At 37.1% G+C, this 21273-nt stretch overlaps 1 protein-coding gene across 2 annotated transcripts in view; it reads right to left on the bottom strand.

Annotated features, from left to right (window-relative positions):
• Positions 1-8241: 8241 nt before the first annotated feature.
• LOC140948747 (substance-K receptor-like) overlaps positions 8242-21273 on the bottom strand; it is a 13619-nt gene continuing 587 nt past the window's right edge. The window contains exons 1-2 of one of the 2 annotated variants that reach the window (XM_073398013.1): positions 16400-16560; positions 8242-12686 (exon numbers count right to left, since the gene is read on the bottom strand). In XM_073398013.1, the coding sequence (XP_073254114.1) occupies positions 11591-12607 (1017 nt within the window). In that variant the 5' untranslated portion in view covers positions 12608-12686; positions 16400-16560 and the 3' untranslated portion in view covers positions 8242-11590. Of the gene's footprint in view, positions 12687-16399; positions 16561-21273 lie in introns of those variants that run through there. The other variant, XM_073398014.1, reaches the window with a different exon arrangement.

Here is a 21273-nt window from a genome sequence, read left to right as displayed (position 1 = left end):
GACGAACCTCTGGTGTTGTTTAACTATAACAAAAGAATATTCAACATTGATTAAAATATAGTTTTTACCGAATAATAGAGTTTTGAGGAGTGACTGTTTTTTTTTAACGTTTGGTTTAATATTGTGAGTTTTTAAAGTTTCATCACACCTTATTGTGAAAGGTTATTTTACCGGCACTCGGCATAAGGAAGGTCTCCTAAGTTTCAGTTACTTTGCGTGTTTTTAATTCTATTACGCTCTAAAATTACAGAGTCTTAATGAATATTGTTTGCATACACGTGCTTTCTTTAAAGATATATGCAAGTCTGGATATTTGAAAAGCCTGTTTCCTTTCATAACAGCGCGCGAATCCAAGTTTAAAAAATTATAATTACGTCAGCGTGAGAATTAGTGGAAGAAGTGGCCTTGCTACTGACTGAAACGATTGTTTTCGCTAAATATTTTCATCTTTAAAATGAGTAATGTTAGGGTTCGTCTAATCTTAATCAAGTATACAATAGGTGTTTCAGGTCACACATACCTTCGTGCTGTTAAAACTCCTTAGGAAACCCTCTTTAATTCAGGGCTAAACATGATTTGTATTATTTGGAATTACCCTCGTGTACCGAGCACAATGTAGAAAAAGGAAGTGCGAAGAGCAGGCTGGTAGAATAGTAATACGTGATACAATTGGACGTTGCTTAAGATGCATAATATTCGTCATTCGGGGAGTATAAAAGTAATGAAAATGAAAAATTATTGACATTTTGGCAACTACAAAATAACAAAGGGAGTATAATATCAGGAATAGTTTTTTTTTATAGAATCAGTTCGAACTGACACGATAACCTTAAAGTTCGTATTTTAAATGTATGCAATTTAATTTCATTAAAACTTCTTATTGGCTGACAAGACAGGCGTTAGTAGCCCGAGAACAGATAATAATGGGTTAAAGGAAAAATATTAATATATTATACATTCTGTAAAATCAGCAACATAAGAAGCTTAAGAAAAACATTTATAACATAACATAACATAAACTTTATTTATACTGGAATTTTAGAGTAGTTAACAAAGCTAACATCTTCGAGCTGACACTACATGAAAATAATATGCAAATATATATTATATATATACATTAAATGCATTATTATATGTATACATTAAATGCATTATAAGTAATAATAATAAAATAATATTATTAATAATAATAATAAGAACATAAAAGAAAAGAAAAGAAAATATTTTTTACAATTTATGTTATGTAATATGTACATTTTCCACTGACTGGAATTAATCATGTCCGAATTCTGAAGGGAAAACTCGGCTCAAAGAGTACTAGTGTTTTCGTATGTATGGACAACGTGACTCAGGCGCTTCAATGGTACATTATAACTGTGACGTATAGTTTAGCTCAATATTCAAAAAAGTATTGTTCTCACTCATTGCTTTCTTATAATTCAGGGCGTCACACAGATAATAGTTTTGAAATGCGTCAAGCCTCTATCCCTCGTTTCTACATGAGCAACTAAAGAGTAGTGATTTTATTAGCACAGGTGAGTATGATGTATGCCAGAAAGTAACTTCACGCTCTATTCCGTATACGCCTTCACATCGATGATAAAAGTGCTACCCTAGATTTTCGAGGTACATTATTGTTTAAGGGTAAAGCAGGGTGCCCCAAGATCAATTCAAGGTTATGAGAAACACAATAACAATAACAATAACAATAACACTAAAAATAACAACATACAATAACAATATATACAGCTAGTAATAGTTGACACTCAGCTGCCTCCGCTCTATATATTGTCGGGCTATAGTATTCTTGCTCGTTGTGTAGCTCTTTGAAATATACCGATTTCATAATGAAGATGTTCACACATATTATTCCATACAATAGGTGAGATAAATTCAGGAAACGCAAAGTTCCATGCACAGTTTCGGTTCGATTTACACATTCTCAGTTACGAGAATAGCTTATTCTATAAAACCATAAGAAAAGATTTAATTAGAAGTTTAATTTTTCTCTATTTCTATTTCACTTTTTACAATTAGTTCATTTTATTTGCCGGAAAGTAAGCCTTAGAAATTAAAAGGACGTTTGATCAAATCACGCTCGCGCATTCTAGTCTTATTTTAAACTTTATAGTGGAGGGACATCTGTGAGCAGGGAATAAGTCAGCACAGAATTTGATGGTCGGCAAATTTCTGTAATCGTCCATCGTTCTGCTAGTGATAAGCTAGCCGTTAAATCATTCACTCGTCTTGCTTGTTTGGGGCCGAGTCTAAGAAAGACTCAAAGAAAGAGAGAGAGTGTCTGGCAAGGTTTCCAATCAAAGATTTGTGAACTCGTGTCTGGCAAAACTCAGTTGGTGTTAAAATATACACTGTTATACGCACCTTATAACTTCATCTGCGCTTAACGAGTGTCTTTTGGTACATAACTTTCATAACAACTGCTCCACAGAATGTCACTGATAACACGTAACGCAGAAGAGTATCGAAGTATGACTGCACAATTAATGTCACAAAATCTACCTATTGTAAGCTTTTTGTGTTTTACGTCATCCTAACATTTCGTACTTGCGGGCGCAAACAATAGAAACGTCATCATTACCTACCGATTCCTCGCGGCCCCTGTTCGAGCAAATCGAGATTTTTTCTATATTGACTGTACTAGTAATAGTTGACACTACAGCTGCCCCCGCTCTGTATATTGTCGGTCAATAGCATTCTTTCTCGTTGTGTAGCTCTTTGAAATGTACCGATTCATGGGAAGATTTTCACATGGCTGATATTCCATACAATAGGTGAGATAAATACAAGGAAGAAGAAACGCAAGGTTCCATGCACAGTTTCAGGTCTATTTACACAGCTTTGATCAAAACATTTTCAGTTTCCAGAATAGTTTGTTCTAAACCACAAGAAAAGATTTAATTAGAATTTTGAAGTTTTCGCTATTTCTCTTTCACTTTTTACATTCAGTTCATTTTATTTGCCGGAAAGGAAGCCTTAGAAATTAAAAGGACGTTTGATCAATTCACACTCGTGCATTCTAGTCTTGTTTTATTCTTTATAGCGGAAGGACATCTGTGAGCAGGGAATAAGTCAGCACAGAATTTGATGGTCGTCGAATTTCTGTAATAGTCCATAGTTCTGCTAGTGATAAGCTAGCCGTTGAATCCGTTCACTCGTCTTGCTTGTTTTGGGCCGGGTCTTGTTCCGGTCAAATAGAGAGAAAGAGGGTCTGGCAAGGTTCAGCTGAAGGTTTCCAATCAAAGATTTGTGAACTCGTGTCTGGCAAACTCACTTAGTGTTAAAATATACACTGTTCTACGCACCTTATAACTTCATCTGCGCTTAACGAGTGTCTTTTGGTCCATATATAACTTTCATAACAATGTCATTGATAACACGTAACGCAAAAGAGTATCGAAGTATGACTGCCCAATTTTTTTTATAGATTTTTTCCATATTAACTGTATGACTGTATATTTCATCTGTAAGTACTTTTCTTAATATACGCGCGAGTTACTGGAGTGCCTCCTCGGGATTTCGCCTTCTGTGCGAAATCCCTGTGGGGGCAATAAGAATATATCTCAGACCCGTTTGAAATGTTGCACTGAAGTGCAATGTTGGTCTTTGGCAAAGCAACAGCACACCTTCGTTTGAAGTAAAACTAATCGCCGAAGAGCTTTCCTTGATACACAGCAGAACAATTGACTTGGTAAACTCCGTGCCGATAATCTCTTGTAGAAGAGTGCTGTCTTTACTTTTTTATGATAGTTCGACGTGAATGAAATCGAACTCTCTGAAAAGGAATTTTTTAATCACGAAGGCGGTCATACAATGCATGTATTTTTTTACAATACGCATATTGTGTTCGCGTAACTTATAATTATCATAATGGTTACGTAATTATTTGTTGGTTATCTAAATCATGACTTATGATGTGCAATAACCATGAGCCCCGATAGATTTCTCTCTTTTTGTGTTTTTGTAAGCTGTTTTAATTTCTTCCTTATCATAAAAACTGTATACAGTCACACCTGAATTTTACATGACCAATGAAGAACCCTCAGGTGCCATCGAGATGGTGATTCAACCTGGTGAGAGTAAATAAATGTGTAAACAGAAACAAAAGATGCTGCGGAGTCAAGGAGCTTTCAACAGCTGTTATTTCCGCCTTTGATGTTTGTCGGGTTTTATGAGCAGTCTCCTCTTTTGACTATGTCTTGATCATATAATTTTAAACTTAAGATAGATCAAAAAGCCAAATTTCTGTGCAAATGTTAGTTTTAATTGTCTTGTCCTCCTCCAGACGCCCTGAAAAAAAATATATTCCCGGACATTTGCCAAAACCCGAGCAATAGCTCAATAATAATAGTCCAAGGGAATTCTTTAGAAAAACACTACGTGATCAGAGCCGTAGCTGGCGGAGAGGCAAGGGGGGCAGCTGCCCTCCTCGGACCTGTTGAGATAGACACATCAAGTCTGTGGATGGATTTGTTTTCTTTAGACTCAGTTATTTTGATTATAGTGACTTGCAATTGTTTGCCATTTTCATATTCGAGGTCGATTTTTCGGAGACATATCTCATGACAAGTGCTGAAAATAGCGTTTCGGAGCCTCCAAATTGAAAATTTTCTGGGGGAGGACACCCCCAGAACCCCCTACAAGGTTCGTGCCTTCGGCCCTAGAAATAATGTGCCCCGTTACAAAAAACCTAGCTACGGCCCTGTTGATGTTTAAATCCGATCAGAGCAGGGTAAAATTTAAATTAGGTCGTTAACGCCTTAAAAGATCGTATCTGGCCATTTTTCTTTACGTAAAACCTCTTAACGGTAAATTTTACACCTTTAATGAATTTGTTTTCCTAGCTCGTGATAAAATTAACTTCTTATATATTTTGCTGACCGCGTCCAGTTTTCGTTTAGCCCATAATCATCTGTTTTCGAGTTTAACGCTTGGCTTCTTAAGCCACTAATGAGTAAATACGATTAAATTACTTCGAATTTCATGCATTTTAATGACACTTGCAATAAAAACAACACCTTCAAAAAATTTTATTACCTCTTCCCCGCCCCTACCCTCTCCTCCCCGCTCACTTTTCCATTGAAAGCGATAATTTTGAGTTCACCATGCGCGAGGCCCAATCCAGAAACGCCTTCCAGAACAAAGTGGCTTGCGCGCACTCAGTGAAAAGATATACGATGGTATGATCTGCTGGACAAAAAAAAGCAGCGTGGGGAGTCTTCTTTCTTCATTTTGAATAATAAGCTCTTAGTGCACAGAATATTGTGAATAAAGTGTACTGGAACACTTTTATCGGCTAAGTTTTTGTTGATAGAGACATTGAGATTGGTTTAAACAGGACCATTGCTCCTATACTGTGAGTTGTACCGTGGCTAGCTACAACTTTCCCTCCCCATGCACTCGGCCTCCCATCGTTTTATAGTTTCCGTTGAAGAATAAGTTTCTTGGAGGAAAATAATGTCCGATGGCTGCAGGTGCAACCATCGAAAAACCTGTCGTCTTTTTCTAGAACTGTTGCCTTCTTACATTCAGTGTCAATAGCTTAAGTGACATATTTATTGCTCAATTATAAAATGAAATAGTTTCCCTTGCACGTGTGGCACAATCCATAGACAAAAGTATAAATTTATATGGCCTGGATCGCTTTCCCCTTAAGGGAAGGGAATCAAAATTGACTGCGCAAATATTAAGACATAACAAAAAAGACAACAAAAACACGAACATTCGAACAAAAACTCCATAACTTACCTCTGAATTTGAGCGGCGTTGACTGACTGCGCATCGAGCTAATTTGGTTTGTAAAGCACACTACTGGCCCCTAAAATATGGCCGTGAATAATAACATTAATCAGCCTGATAAATGCTCTGAGCTAATTTATACGTCCATTAAATGTCCGTAGAAAGGGAAAGGGAAATTGTCTCTGGGTCGCGGTGAAGCGACCCATCTATAATTAGCCTTTCTACCTTGAAAAATGCAGTACGCTTTTCTTGCTTGGCGGCTTTTAATACTGGGTACCGCTTTTTCCTCATTTCTTCCACTTCCTGTGGAAAGTCGTCGGAAATTCCAAGATTGAGGCCTTTCGTAAGCTTTTTGATGAATGATTGAACAAACTCTTCGTCGTGGAAGCTGGAAAAGCTTGACAATAATCGGTCGTGGCTTGGAATTCGTAGTGCGAAAAGATACTCGACGAGCTGATACCCTGTGCACTGTATCGAACTGAATACTTACCTCGTCCTTTTTAGGGATCTTTAAGTCGGTACGTAAAAATTTTCTCAATAAATCTTTTGTGTCTTCGTTCGATTCATGCTCGCGTTCTTTTATTCCACAGAATTTCAAACTACCTCTGCGGCGGTGAGTTCACGTTGGACGCGTTGAAGTGAAGCTTCAGTGGTCTTCTCAGGGGCACCCAAAGACTGTTTTCTGTAAAATATCTGTTCGGAGAAGCAAATATTGCGTAGAATTTTCTGTTATTTGAGGACGGCTAAAAATTTCTAGATGACTGTTCCTTGTCTTCTGTTGTTCAGCAATCTTATCTAACTTCCGAGGCTTTCTTGCATGCTTTTCTGTTCATCTTCGAGGGATTTAACTCGGCTCTTGTAGGTTTCAAATTCGTCCGTTAACTTTAATAGTCTTTCAAGATTCTCATCAATTTCAGCGAGACTAGTATTTGTTGACTTGCATTTTGCGTAGTCATGGCTGTCGTCCTCGAAGACATCCTGATCTGTTTGTGAGCTTCCTTCGCGTGTACGCTTCATTTTTCTTTCTTTGAGCCCTTCGCAGGACATTTTTGGTTTGTTTTTTTGTCATGGTCGGCTTCGACACCAGTCTCCGAAAAATAATGAAGTTAGGACCAAAAGAGTGGACACAAGGATAGTAGATCATCAAGCGAAGACAGTGACAACTCTGGAAATGAGCTGCCCTTGGATTCAGAATCGAGAGAAGAAAGACGAGGAGAAGGTGTTGAAGTATCAATGGTCCCCTGCGCTGGGAGCGTAAGCTACAGCTTTCAAAGGATACAGGATCACACAATATAACATCATAATATATGTCTTGGGAGGATGGTCTAGTTCTGTGGAGGGGTCCCTTAGCCAATTATTAGGAACCAAATGCAAAGAGGCGTTAAAGAGAATGCAGAGACCGTTAGACAGTTTCTGAGTGGTAACATTGTGTCCGACATCAGTGACCATTACTCACAGGTTTGCTTCCTGTCTAGCAACCTTAAGATAATTTCTAATAGTAGAATCCGCAATCGGGGTCTTTCATCATTTAACCAAACTGATTTCAACAATGATCTCGAGCTAATCACCTGGCCCCCTAACTCTGATGCTAACTGTGCATTTAATGTCTTTTACAACAAACTTAACAGACTAGTTGATAAGCATGCACCTTTTAAAACAGTATCTAGACGTAAAGCTAAGCAGATGGCAAAGCCTTGGATAACCAAAGGCTTACTCACCTCTATAAGTAAGAAAAACAAGTTATACCACGATGGTGTATGGGATGAGTACAAATTGTATCGTAATAAATTATCACTGTTAACTCGTTTAAGTAAAAGGAATTACTACAACTCCTTTTTCGAACTAAATCTTAATAATATGAAGGCAACCTGGGAAGGGATTAATAACCTAATATCTACCTCCAAGAAGAAAGTAAACCAAATTTCTATTATTAAAAAACCTGATGGTAGTCTCTCAACTGACCCTAGTGAAATCTCAAATGTGCTTAATAAGCATTTTGCTAGTGTTGGACATAACCTTGCTTTCAAACTACCACCTTCTAAGCACTCATTTAATGAATATCTCACTAACAACCGTTTGCTAAACTCTTTTAACTTTGAACCCATTATTCCCAATGATGTCAGTGCCCAAATTCAGGCCTTGCCCCTCTACAAGTCTTATGGCATATTCTCTTGTCCTGTTAAAATCCTAAAAGGCTGCAAACACATTATTAGCCAGCCACTTGCTAACATTTACAATTTATCTGTCATCCAAGGTAAACATCCCAGCAAACTAAAACTTGCCAAGATTGTGCCAGTTTATAAAGATGATGATGAGTCCTGCGCAAGCAATTACAGGCCTACTTCTCTTTTGTCTATATTCAATAGAATATTTGAAAAACTAATGTATCAAAGACTCAGTAAATCTATCATTAAGCACAATATATTGATTAACTCCCGATATGGCTTTAGGAGTGGTCATAATACTCAACATGCAATTCTGGATATTGTTAATACAATTCCGAGTAATATGAATAGTGGTAAATTCACCTGTGGACTCTTTATAGATCTGAAAAAAGCCTTTGATACTGTTGATCACTATATTCTTCTTCAAAAACTTGATTTTTATGGCATCAGAGGTATTGTTAATGATTGGTTCCGATCTTACCTAACCTATAGGAAACAAACCACTTCAAATGGCTCTTATATTTCCAACAGTGAAACAACTTTGTATGGTGTTCCACAGGGCTCTGTGCTGGGCCCACTTTTATTCTTATTGTATGTGAATGACATTGCAAATTCTTCAAAGCATCTTTCGTTTTATTTATTTGCTGATGATACAAGCATTATTTATGCAAACAAGAACCTCCATAATCTTGAACAGATAGTTAATTCTGAACTAAGCAATGTCAGTGACTGGCTTTTAGCCAATAAGCTAACCCTTAATTTCAAAAAATCTAATTACGTGCTTTTCCGTCCTCGGCAGAAATGTTTAACAGATAATCCCTCCATCAAAGCTTATGATCCAGCTATAAATGCATTGAGTACCTTAGAAAAGAAAGATTTTGTCAAATACCTTGGTGTTCTGATTGATTATGAACTTTCCTGGAAAAACCATATTAATCTAATCTGTTTAAAGATAAGTAGAACCGTGGGAATTCTAGCAAAGCTTAGACATAGTATTTCATTACGTCCCCTCTTAAATATCTATCAAGCCCTTATCAACCCCTATCTTTATTATGGCATCTGTGCTTGAGGCTCTGCACCTAAAACTTATTTAAATAAGATACTCTTAATTCAAAAACGAGCCCTACGCCTGATTTACTTTTCGGATTATAAGCAACATGCTGTACCATTCTTCTTAAAATCAAAAGTCTTTCCCCTATCCTTTATTTACTTTGATTGTCTTTGTAGTATCATGTGGGACGTTGCTATCAATTCTGCACCTGAAAATATCAAAAGAGCCTTTACTAGGATTTCTGAGGTGCACTCATATCCTACCCGATCTTCTCTCAATGATGAATTCTATACCGAACACTCAAGGCTTGAGAAAATGCGTAGTTCTTTTCTAAGAGTTGGACCAAAAATTTGGAATTCTTTACCCTCAGATATGAGAAACTTACCAAAATCTACCTTTCGGAAAAAGATAAGGAATAAGCTCTTTGAAATTTTATCTAAATCTGATGACTATCTTGAAATCACTGAAATCATGCATCAACTTAAATTTATCTAGCTCAGGAACACAAATTTATATTCTCTGAGTAAATCATAATGCAATTAAATTAGCTTAATACATACTATAGTTTTTATTTTGCGACAGCTGGTACTGTTTGTAAAATAGTTCTTTTTTTCTTTTCTTTCTTTAAATTTGTGTGTCTCTTCCCCCGCCTCGATTAGGCTCTCCTATACGCGGGTGGAAGCTATCGTGTAATTGTAAATTGAAAGTGAATGAATGAAGTTGAAGTTGAAGTTGAAGTTGAAGACCTATCATCTCGAGTCGTTTAAACATTACCCGGACTTTTAAAGTTGTTGGAACATAGTACAAACCTCATTTTAATCATGAAGGACATGTATATACCTTTTTCATCTTATATGAACGAGGGTTAAGGAAATCTAGAGACTTGGACATTTAGCATTACTAGTTGTAGAATGTTCTTAAATTTATCGTTTTACCATGTCTATTTATTTACATATACTTCTACCTGGAGTTATGAAAACCGGGTTAGCAAACATTTTGTAATTTTTCGCAACTTCCTCTGTCTAATAGCTTGACATATGTTTACTGTGTTGTTTGCTTGCAGTTTAGTTTTATATTGGTCTCCTTGAGAAAAGTTTCCCGGCGAGCATCATGTAAAGCTCTGAGATGGGACAAAGTTATTACGATTCGCAGAGTCTGCATCTTCCAATATCGTATTATATTCTCGTTTCATTTCAGCTAAACGGATCAATCACCCTGATCCGGGCTGAGACAGAAAGGTACGATATTGTTTGCTTTTCTAAGGTGACCACTAAGTCTTTGGCCTCGGGAACAGGCTCTTCGGAGTCAAATGAATTAGGTGAGAGCAAAATTGCCGGTGAACTCTGACCCGGGCCAAGCTTAGTTTTTTTCTGGTGTGAAAGCAAGGCTAAGGTGATCCGCCGACCGTGTGACTCTACATCCGGGAACTTGAATAAGACGAGCGTAAGAGAAAAGTCCAGAGGTGTTTATCTGGCAATAGGCTGAGTTTTTCCGAGTTATTCGATGATTTTTCGCCTATGTTAAACGAGAGAAGATAATGCGTGGTTGTGGATAGTCTTATCAGTGCTGCGAAAGTGTGTGATTGTGTGATTTCCGCATGGAGTTGACAGGTATGTGATCGTGTGGTTGAACTGCGGTTTGGCCAAAATATTCTGTGCCAGCCACTAATATTGTTTCGTCGGTGTTTAGCTTAACTGATTGTACATTGGAGAAGCGACTCTCGACTCAGGAAAATTGGATCTAGGTCTAGTTTTAGCGTGCTCCAATGGAGTTGAACCATAAGCCGATAAGAAAGTGATAATTTGTGCACTACGTTTCACTCAGTTTGTTGTCTATTCCATGCGGAATCCTGTTGTTTATCGAACCGCGAGAAAAGTAGTGTTTTGCGAACTATTTAAGTTGTTATGTAAGCCTTAACCAGGCACTCTTTCGCTGCAGTTCACTCAACGTAAAAATTTCTAGACTGAAAGGACACCGGTTTGAAACTTCGCGAAGTCAGTTTACTGAAGAAATGTTCTAAAATTTGCGTCATTTTAAATTTGGACTCGTTGGAATGCTTCTAGGGACCACTAACTTACTGCCCGGCGTCAGATAAAGGCTTTTAATCGGTCTTTGAATGATTTTTGTTGTTTTGAATTGCCAAGTAGTAGATAGTGAATGAGTTGATATTTTTGCTAACCCGGTTTTCAAAAATCCAGGTATACTTGTAATTATTATTATTATATATTTTTTCTGAGGCTTTTCCTTATTGCGCCAGGGTCACGTCCGACGTCCCTGGTGGTTGTTGCTATATGACACCAATACTGTCATAATATTAATAATATTGAATAATAATAATGATGATAATAATAATTATATAATAATAAACGTAAGATAAAATAGAATATTAACAAGAAAATGTGAAAAGAAAATTGAAAAGGGAGAATTCTGTGTCAAAATTCATGTTCGGATATGTCATGAAGCAAGCATGTCCTGCGGCTTTTTTTGACATAAAGGTAAAAAGATAAGTCAGGTAAAATTATTTACAACTAAAGATGCAACGTATTTTCAAATATGCACAAGGCACGCGAAGGAATAGACCCATGTCAAATACTATTAATATACATTGTTTCTATCCTCACAAGTTGCTGTTTGGTACAATACGCCTGTCTCTGCAACATAGGCAAGGTCCACAAGTAAAACAGGCGAACAGGTTTCGCAAAGCACTCGAGAATCGTGAACTATAAGCAAAAAGAATTATGGGATTAACTATTGTGCTTAAGGTGGGAAAAATGTAGAAAAACAAACTAACAAAAATCATGCACGAATCTTTAGTTAAACGCGAAGATGTAAATAGCTTTTTGAGTACAATATGTAACAAAAGTGGAGTCCAACAGATGAAAAAGGCACTCACAATACATACAAACACTTTCATGACAGTTTTGTTCTGTTGCATGTTTCTCATTCTTGTGCGTTCCTCTTCTTCACCCTCTACTGGTCTTGTTTGTCTCAAGCATTTCATGATCCGTGAATAGAGGATAATAGTCGAAATAAGTGGAGCACAGTAGAATATTGCAATCCCTATCACGTAAAAGATAAATCGCTTCTTCTTGCCCCAAAAAGCGAAACTCCGACAATACGTTTGATGATTTTCTTGAATAATTTGACTTGAGGATGCATATGGTGAAGCCATTGATAGTGCAAACACCCAAGTGAATAATTGGAGAGCTGTTCTGAGTCTCGCTGTGACTAAAATAGACTTAAACGGGAGCACGATAGCTATGTATCTGTCTACAACGATTAGTAACAGGCTTTGAACTGAGACAGCCTGAGACACAGCTCTGAAATAAATGCCCAGTTTACAAATAAAGACAGCCGTTGAGCCGTCTATGGAAGGTTTGCTGTATTGGACTCCTTCAGTGGCATAGAGGGGCCAATTTGTGGAGGATGATAGAAGATCAGAAATCGCCATGTTGACTATGAAATAGTTCGTGCTTGTCTTTAAGGTGGGGCTTTGTAGAAAAGTTAGTATCACCAGGGTGTTGCCGACGAATGCCACAATACTAACAACTGAAATAGTGGATGTAAGTATGGTGGAATCTAAGGAAGAACATTCCGAAAGGTGCTCAAAACCATAGGAACTGGAGTTATTCATGCTTCCTTTCTGGTTTATTACCGTCTTCTGGCTACTGGTCAGGATGACTTCCCTCTGAAGTTTGTATGAAACGATCGACCTGTAAACGAAGAAGGTGCTTGATGAGCTTTTGAATCTTCTAATCACCTTGAGTCAAAACGTGTTTCATGATGGAAGTATTTGATTCAACAAGGAAAAAAAGGTAACAACTCTTGATACCTGATACTTGGAGGGAAATAAAACAATGCTGGATTTATGCGGCTTCATGTGATAATGTGCAATACCGCGCTGAAATAATGCACAAGCAACTATTTTAATCCCTCCACGTATCAGGTATCAATAGTTTCTACTTTCTTTTCCTTGTTGAATCAAATGCTTCTGTCATCCGGTTGAGGGAAGTTTGAAACTCAAGGTGATTAGAAGATTCAGAAGCTTATCACTGATAAGCTTCTGAATCTTCTAATCACCTTGAGTTTCAAACGTCCTTCAAGCTTCTGATAAGCTTTTGAATCTTTTTCCCCTCCTTGAGTCAAGGAGGGGAAAACGTAGAAAAACAAACTAACAAAAACCATGCATGAATCTTTAGTAAAACGCGAAGATGTAAATAACTTTTGGAGTACAATTTGTAGGCAAAGTGGCGTCCAACAGATGCAAAGGGCACTCACCGTGAATCCATACAATCACTTTCTTAACAGTTTTGTTCTGTTGCATGTTTCTCATTCTTGTACATAATATACAAAACCGCGCTTTATTATATACATACTGAGAAATACTCACCAAAAAGCTATGTCGCAAATTTTCGTACGCAAATTAGTTCTAGCCAATCAGAGGAGCGAACGATGGTTTTCACACGTGAAAAAAATGATACGTCCAATCAGAAGCCACAGAGGTGGGCGAGTTTCGTGCCAAAATTGCCGCCTTTTATTGCAGCTTGCAGCACCGCTTAGCACACTTTCAACGAGAAAGGTTTTAGTCAAAGAGTTTTTCTCGCTAAAAAAGTGAAAACTATTTCGGAAATGGAGGGGAATAGTTTGTTTGTTTTACTGTCGATAAAGAAAACGGTAGAGAGCCAGCGAAACAACAGCGGAAAGGGATAAACAGAACGAGACGTAAGCTTTTGTTGTGCTTTTTGTCGGAGCTACTTTGCCTTTCATTTAAGCTTAAGCTTATATTGAAACCGGCCATTTTACTTAAATTCACTCATTTTCAATTGTACATTCAGAAAAAACAGTTAAGATTACTTGTGGTTCTTAGATTACCCCATATCCTCACCGTCATTTATGTTTTTAACAAACCTTTTTACTAAAAAGCCGATACTTCGTTTTCGTTGTCATTTTGCGGTGTGTAGCGGCAAATTTTAGCATTTTTGAAAGATTTAAATTAAAAAGGCCGCCAAAATGATGAACGTCTCAGCATGTATAATATACAATAAATATATAATATATAATACCAATGGAAAGTGCTTTGTACGGTATTTACGCACTCGTTGTTTTTGTATCAGAAATCTTACTCGTTCGCTGCGCTCACTCGTTCGATTTCTGATACGTCAACAACTCCTGCGCAAATACCGTACGCCAGTACTTTCCATGAAGTATTCTCTATGTATAATATACAAGCAATATCTAAAAACCTTGCCATTTCTTTTTTTCCGATTCCTTACTGGTTGCAAGTGATGCAATTACAATAATTTATTTAAAATTAAGAATTATCTATACTTCTATGTTTTTAAGTATTTGACTAGAAGTGCAGCTGAACAATTACCTCTTTAGAAATTTTCATTCTGATAGGGTTTTTACTGAGTTTTTTGGTACAGCATGTCTTAATTTTCGAGTTGCTGTCCCCTTAGGCTATACTGATACGAGACTACATTTTTCACAGCCTTTAACGCACAGTCATTAATCCCATAACCTTGACAATCTTGGTCTCTAGCTTACGATTCTCAAGGACATTGCGCGACGAAAAATGCTATTAGTTTGTAGTTTTAATCGTTAACCATGCCTTTGTTGAAGAAACAGACGTTAACCAAAGAGCAATTTGTGAGAAAGCACTTTAATATTTACTAATGCGATAGGATAGAATATCTACTTGATGCAACTCATGTTGGAGCGAGCGTTCTCCTTCTAATGAAAAAAGGTCGCACAACTAATTAATTTTAGAAAGCAGGACTTTGGCGCTCAATTTCGGTAGATACGTTTTTTTTTTATTTTGTTATTTCCTACATCCTTTTAGCCGGAAAGTGTAATTTGTATGAATTTACAAGAACTTTGATGGATGACCCTAAAACAAATACAAATGATTTCAATATTGACTTGTTTTAAAATTGATAAGTTATAAAGTAAATTCAAGTCACGTTTTAAGCCTGGTAATTAATAAACGTCCTTTTTTAAAAGTAGCTTTATATGAAAGAGTTTTGAATTAGAGAAAATAAATCGTGTAGTGACGGATACATTTCATGTGGCATTTTTGCCAGTTTGATACTCGCTCACTAAAAATGGTACAACGGTCCGACACCCGTCCAATAGAAATTACATTTCCTCACATTACACAGGGCAAATTTCCCAATCAAGACCAAAAAATCAATGAGATTGGAGCGACATGTTGCCTTTAGCAAGCGTCATGATTATGTATACCTGATAGGTTTTACTGCAGTCACACCTTTAAATCTTATTTGTGTCATTACTCTGGTGAGTTCGTCATTACATAAGAGCATTCGGAACTATTTCGGGTTTACGATCGATATTAGTAGGATTCTCAAGTGGTATTCTAACTTAAACTCCTTCAGAGCATTTTAGTATTGCAGACATAACAGGGTCCTCAATAGATTTTTCGGGATTTACGAGATTTACCTTTAGTTATTTGAAGGCCAGGATTAGGGTTCATATTTGAAGGAGAGATTCTGCATTGAACGCATGCACGAGATCCGAGTGGGATGTCGAAAATAACTATGATCGGGATTACGTGATTGGTCAAAAATTTGGGTCGGGATCAGATGAGGGGATGTTCTATTGGAGACCCTGATGTAACAACACAAAAAATTCTACCAAGAATTGAAATTGCTCAGCTAAAGAAAATTAAATTTCTGTAAAAAGTTTCGCACTTTGTTAAGGAAATATCATATTAGCGACATGAACTCTTACTAGCATTTCAAAACGGAAATTAGCGTGCACGCAAATTCAATTTCCAAGTGTACTTCGATTATTTTCAACTATATTAATTATTAAAGGATCATTCTCAACAAACAAGCTTAAAGACATTTTAAATGGATTTTTTTGGCTAAGGGTTAAGGCAGTTTGTCGATGAACCTCTGGTGTTGTTTAACTCTAACAAAAGAATATTCAACATTGATTAAAATATAGTTTTTACAGAATAATCGAGTTTTGAGGAGTGACTGATTTTTTTTACGTTTGGTTCAATATTGTGAGTTTTTATAGTTTTATCACACCTTATTGTGAAAGGTTATTTTAGCGGCACTCGGCATAAGGAAGGCCTCCTACGTTTCAGTTACTTTGCGTGTTTTTAATTCTATTACGTTCTAAAATTACAGAGTCTTAATGAATATTGTTTGCATACACCTGCTTCTTTAAAGATATATGCAAGTCTGGATCTTTGAAAAGCCTGTTTCCCTTGATAACAGCGCGCGAATCCAAGTTTGAAAAATTATAATTAAGTCAGCGTGAGAATTAGTGGAAGAAGGGGCCTTGCTACTGACTGAAACGATTGTTTTTGCTAAATATTTTCGTCTTTAAAATGAGTAATGATAGGGTTCGTCTAATCTTAATCAAGTATACAATAGGTGTTTCAGGTCACACATACCTTCGTGCTGTTAAAACTCCTTAGGAAACCCTCTTTAATTCAGGGCTAAACATGATTTGTATTATTTGGAATTATCCTCGTGTACCGAGCACAATGTAGAAAAAGGAACAATTTAAAAAAAGCTGTCATCGAATTTCCTTTATGTGCGAAGAGTAGGCCGGTAGAATAGTAATACGTGATACAATTGGACGTCGCGTAAATTGGTCATTCGGGAGTATAAAAGTAATTAAAATGAAACACTATTGACATTTTGGTAACTACAAAATAACAAAGGGAGTATAATATCAGTAATATAGGTGACATATTACCTCTTTAATTTTGGCGCGAAATTTCAGCGTTAATTTGTAATTTCACATGTGAAATTACAAAATTGCCATGGCAACCCTTCCGTACGTCTCAGTGTCAATATGGTGACGAAGTTTTAATATGCCTTGAATGAAGATGTCAGGGCACAAAAAGACGCTTTAGAAAACCTGAACACACAAGAGAACGCAAGAGAACATCAAGAAGGTGTATGCAAACAATATTCATTAAGACTGTAATTTTAGAACGAAATAGAATTAAAAGCACGCAAAGTAACTGAAACGTAGGAGGCCTTCCCTATGCCGAGTGCCGCTAAAATAACCTTTCACAATAAGGTGTGATAAAACTATAAAAACTCACAATATTGAACCAAACGTAAAAAAAACCAGTCAATCCCCAAAACTCGATTATTCTGTAAAAACTATATTTTAATCAATGTTGAATATTCTTTTGTTAGAGTTAAACAACACCAGAGGTTCATCGAGAAACTGCCTTAACCCTTAGCCAAAAAAATCCATTTAAAATGTCTTTAAACTTGTTTGTTGAGAATGATCCTTTAATAATATAGTTAAAAATAATCGAAGTACACTTGGAAATTGAATTTGCGTGCACGCTAATTTCCGTTTTGAAATGCTAGTAAGAGTTCATGTCGCTAATATGATATTTCCTTAACCCATTCGCTCCTGGAGATTTTGCCGAAAAACGCGTTTTAAAGCTAGTCGAGTGGTTTTCTGGTCACTGTCGTGCTATAAAGAGCTAAAACTTACCAGAAACCGGTTTACAGGTCGTACACTTCGCGGCCTTCTGATCCAGATGCAAAATATCAGCTTGCGAAGTTCGGGCATGCGCAGAAAGCAAAATTTCTTCAGCTGAGCAATTTCAATTCTTGGTAGAATTCTTTGTGTTGTTACATCAGGGTCTCCAATAGAACATCCCCTCATCTGATCCCGACCCAAATTTTTGACCAATCACGTAATCCCGATCATAGTTATTTTCGACATCCCACTCGGATCTCGTGCATGCGTTCAATGCAGAATCTCTCCTTCAAATATGAACCCTAATCCTGGCCTTCAAATAACTAAAGGTAAATCTCGTAAATCCCGAAAAATCTATTGAGGACCCTGTTATGTCTGGAATACTAATATATAGATTTAGCCAGGGCTAAAAGCGAAGCTTCTATTAACTCGAATTTATAATTCAAATCAAACAATAAACTTGTATTCCACAAATCAGTTAAAACTTTAGAGCACATTCATGTGACTTTTGAGGGAAAGGCTACGTGATTTTAGAGAAAAATAATTTGCAAACAGTCCATCTAAGAGTGAACTTAATCTTACATCGAGTTGATAGCCTTTATATACACACCCAAAAAATAGCAATCATCTTCGATCACATTTAAGAGCCATAATGGCTCTTGATCACAGTAGATTAGGCCTGGAAAACAAATCTGGCCGAATTTTTTGGGTTCGACAAGTTTACTTTAGAAAATCTTGCCAACAAGTCTGGGGACGTGTAAACCAACCTTTTATACTTTTTGTATATCACATCTGAGGTGAAACAGTACCATGAGGCGCCGTTTTCATCGTACAGACCTCGGACAGAATGCAGTGTTTCACAATTTTGCAATACAAATTGCACTCATTCAATATTCAGGACGATCGAAGCACGCGTGGGCTTTTCGCGAAACCGTCAAAAAAATTTCCAAAATCACCTATACGGCTAATAGCCGGTTCTCACTTTTGACAAGTCGACTGTTTAAATTAAGATTAATATAGTTATACGCTTCAACACAATAAAGAATTTATTGTGTTTATTTTTTATTTAATGATTGTATAACGATCTGTAATCTTCAAAAGCGTTTGATACGCGCGGCATTTTGACTACTCCTGCAAGCGATGTTCATGAGCGACTGAAAACAAACGGCACAGCGATTGAAATTGCAAAAGAGACTACTAACAATCAATAAAAGGAAAATAATTCGGTGAAACATATACAGAGACCACAATTTTCATTCACGAAGACAAGTATTAAAGTGTCTCTGAAAATCCTTGTTTACGTTTTAAGCCGGCTACCCGGTGTTTGCTTTTTTCAAAGATGAACTCGAGGCAAGAAAATCGCTCAAAGCTTTCTTTTACAGCCAGAATTAAAACCAAATATTGTTTGGACCGATTTCTTTCTATTTGCGGTGAGAAAATGTCTAAAGGCTTTTTAAAGTTCCATAAGCTTATAATCAAACCTGATACTCGGTCACTCTCGGTCAGATCAATGTCTCAAATCTTACAAACGTGCATAAACCAAATAGCCGCGTAAACTACGCTCGACTTCATTAAATTAGATATAAAAAACAAACATCAAATACAATAATTACTCAGGCTTACCTTTCGAGATGCACTGAAAACTATCAAGTAAGGCAAAAATCGCTTCAGACTTTTCAACCGTCTTACGCATCAAGCAAGGTTAAAAACGAAAACGATGTCATCCTATATCGGATTTCCGACTTTGCCAAAGCGACGTTTTTTTTCAACCAAAAACCCAATAAACAAACTAGCCATGAACAACAGAAGACTCTTGATAGCAGCTGAATTTCACTTTGTACATTCAGTGGAAAAAGACAGTTCAAAACATCACAAGTTGACACAAAACTCTGTCAGCTTCAGCTGTCAAAGTAAACAAGTTTCAAGATGCTGCATAAATTTTCCGCGTGAACTCACCTGTCAAATTTTGACCAATCAGAGTATAAAAATTGGAGGTAGAGCGTGACCAACGCGTGACCTTGGCGAGAAAAGTCAAAAGCAACTGGCATGTCTTCCCTGCCTGTAAAAACTGGCTTAATTTTTAGCTTCCGAGGCCAGTTTGAAATCAAAATTTTAATTGTGCGGCACATATAAAACACAACATATTTCATATGAATTAAAAAAAATTAAACTTGAGCCTGCATTCATTTGAAAACTAGTAACTTGTCAGCGGATAACTTCAAAAAGATACTCGACCTCGATGGGTCGACACCTGAGCCCGCGATACGGTCAGGAAATACTGGTCAGCGGATACCCTGTTGTGACAGCTGTCAATTGATCACAACATTGATGTGCAATATGTCTGCAATATCAGTCCTCCTGTGCTCCCAAACTAGCTTGAAAGTGTGAGATTGAACATTGGTTGCCCTGTGGTGCGGACGGACGGGCGGGCGGGCGGGCGGTGTACGGTCACGTGATTACCAAATTTTCTGAGATGGGTAGATTTACTTACCCATGGTGCTCCGCAGGCGCGCTTCGCGCGCCAGAGCTCCGCTAAAATGCTCTGAAGGAGTTCAAGTGAGAATACCACTTGAGAATCCTACTAATATCGATCGTAAACCCGAAATAGTTCCGAATGCTCTTATGTAATGACGAACTCACCAAAGTAATGACACAAATAAGATTTAAAGGTGTGACTGCAGTAAAACCTATCAGGTATACATAATCATGACGCTTGCTAAAGGCAACATTTCGCTCCAACCTCATTAATTTTTTGGTCTTGATTGGGAAATTTGCCCTGTGTAATGTGAGGAAATGTAATTTCTATTGGACGGGTGTCGGACCGTTGCACCATTTTTAGTGAGCGAGTATCAAACTGGCAAAAATGCCACATGAAATGTATCCGTCACTACACGATTTATTTTCTCTAATTCAAAACTCTTTCATATAAAGCTACTTTTAAAAAAGGACGTTTATTAATTACCAGGCTTAAAACGTGACTTGAATTTACTTTATAACTTATCAATTTTAAAACAAGTCAATATTGAAATCATTTTTATTTGTTTTAGAGTCATCCATCAAAGTTCTTGTAAGTCCATACAACTTACACTTTCCGCTAAAAGGATGTAGGAAATATCAAAATAATATTAAAAAAGGTATCTACCGAAATTGAGCGTCAAAGTCGTGCTTTCTACAATTAATTAGTTGTGCGACCTTTTTTAACTAGAAGGAGAAGGCTCGCTCCAACATGAGTTGCATCAAGTAGATATTCCATCCTATCGCATTAGTAAATATTAAAGTGCTTTCTCACAAATTGCTTTTTGGTTAACGTCTGTTTCTTCAACAAAGGCATGGTTAACGATTAAAACAACAGACTAATAGCATTTTTCGTCGCGCAATGGGCTTGAGAATGGTAAGCTAGAGACCACCATTGTCAAGGTTATGGGATTAATGACTGTGCGTTAAAGGCTGTGAAAAAAGAGCTACACAACGAGCAAGAATACTATAGCCCGACAATATACAGAGCGGGGGCAGCTGAGTGTCAACTATTACTAGTTGTATACAGCTATTTCGAGAAAGGTTGTCGGGAAAAGTGCACGCGACAATCCTCAAAGGAATTGTGGGTGGTTTTGAGTTCTCTTTTTTTCAAAGATATTTGAAATAATTGGCACGGAAGGCCATGGAAATGTGTTTGCGAGTGCTAGAGGAAAGCAACAAAATTAGGTTCGATAGCTACAGTCGTCAGGAACAGTGTATTGATCATATCCCATACTACCTTTCGGGATTGTTGCGTGCACATTTTTTCTGACAACCTTTCTCGAAATAGCTGTATAGTGC

This window comes from Porites lutea, chromosome 9, assembly GCF_958299795.1.
Source record: "Porites lutea chromosome 9, jaPorLute2.1, whole genome shotgun sequence".
NCBI classification, from domain to species: domain Eukaryota; kingdom Metazoa; phylum Cnidaria; class Anthozoa; order Scleractinia; family Poritidae; genus Porites; species Porites lutea.
Note: the sequence above shows the minus strand (reverse complement) of the source record. Positions and strands in the feature narration are given on the sequence as shown.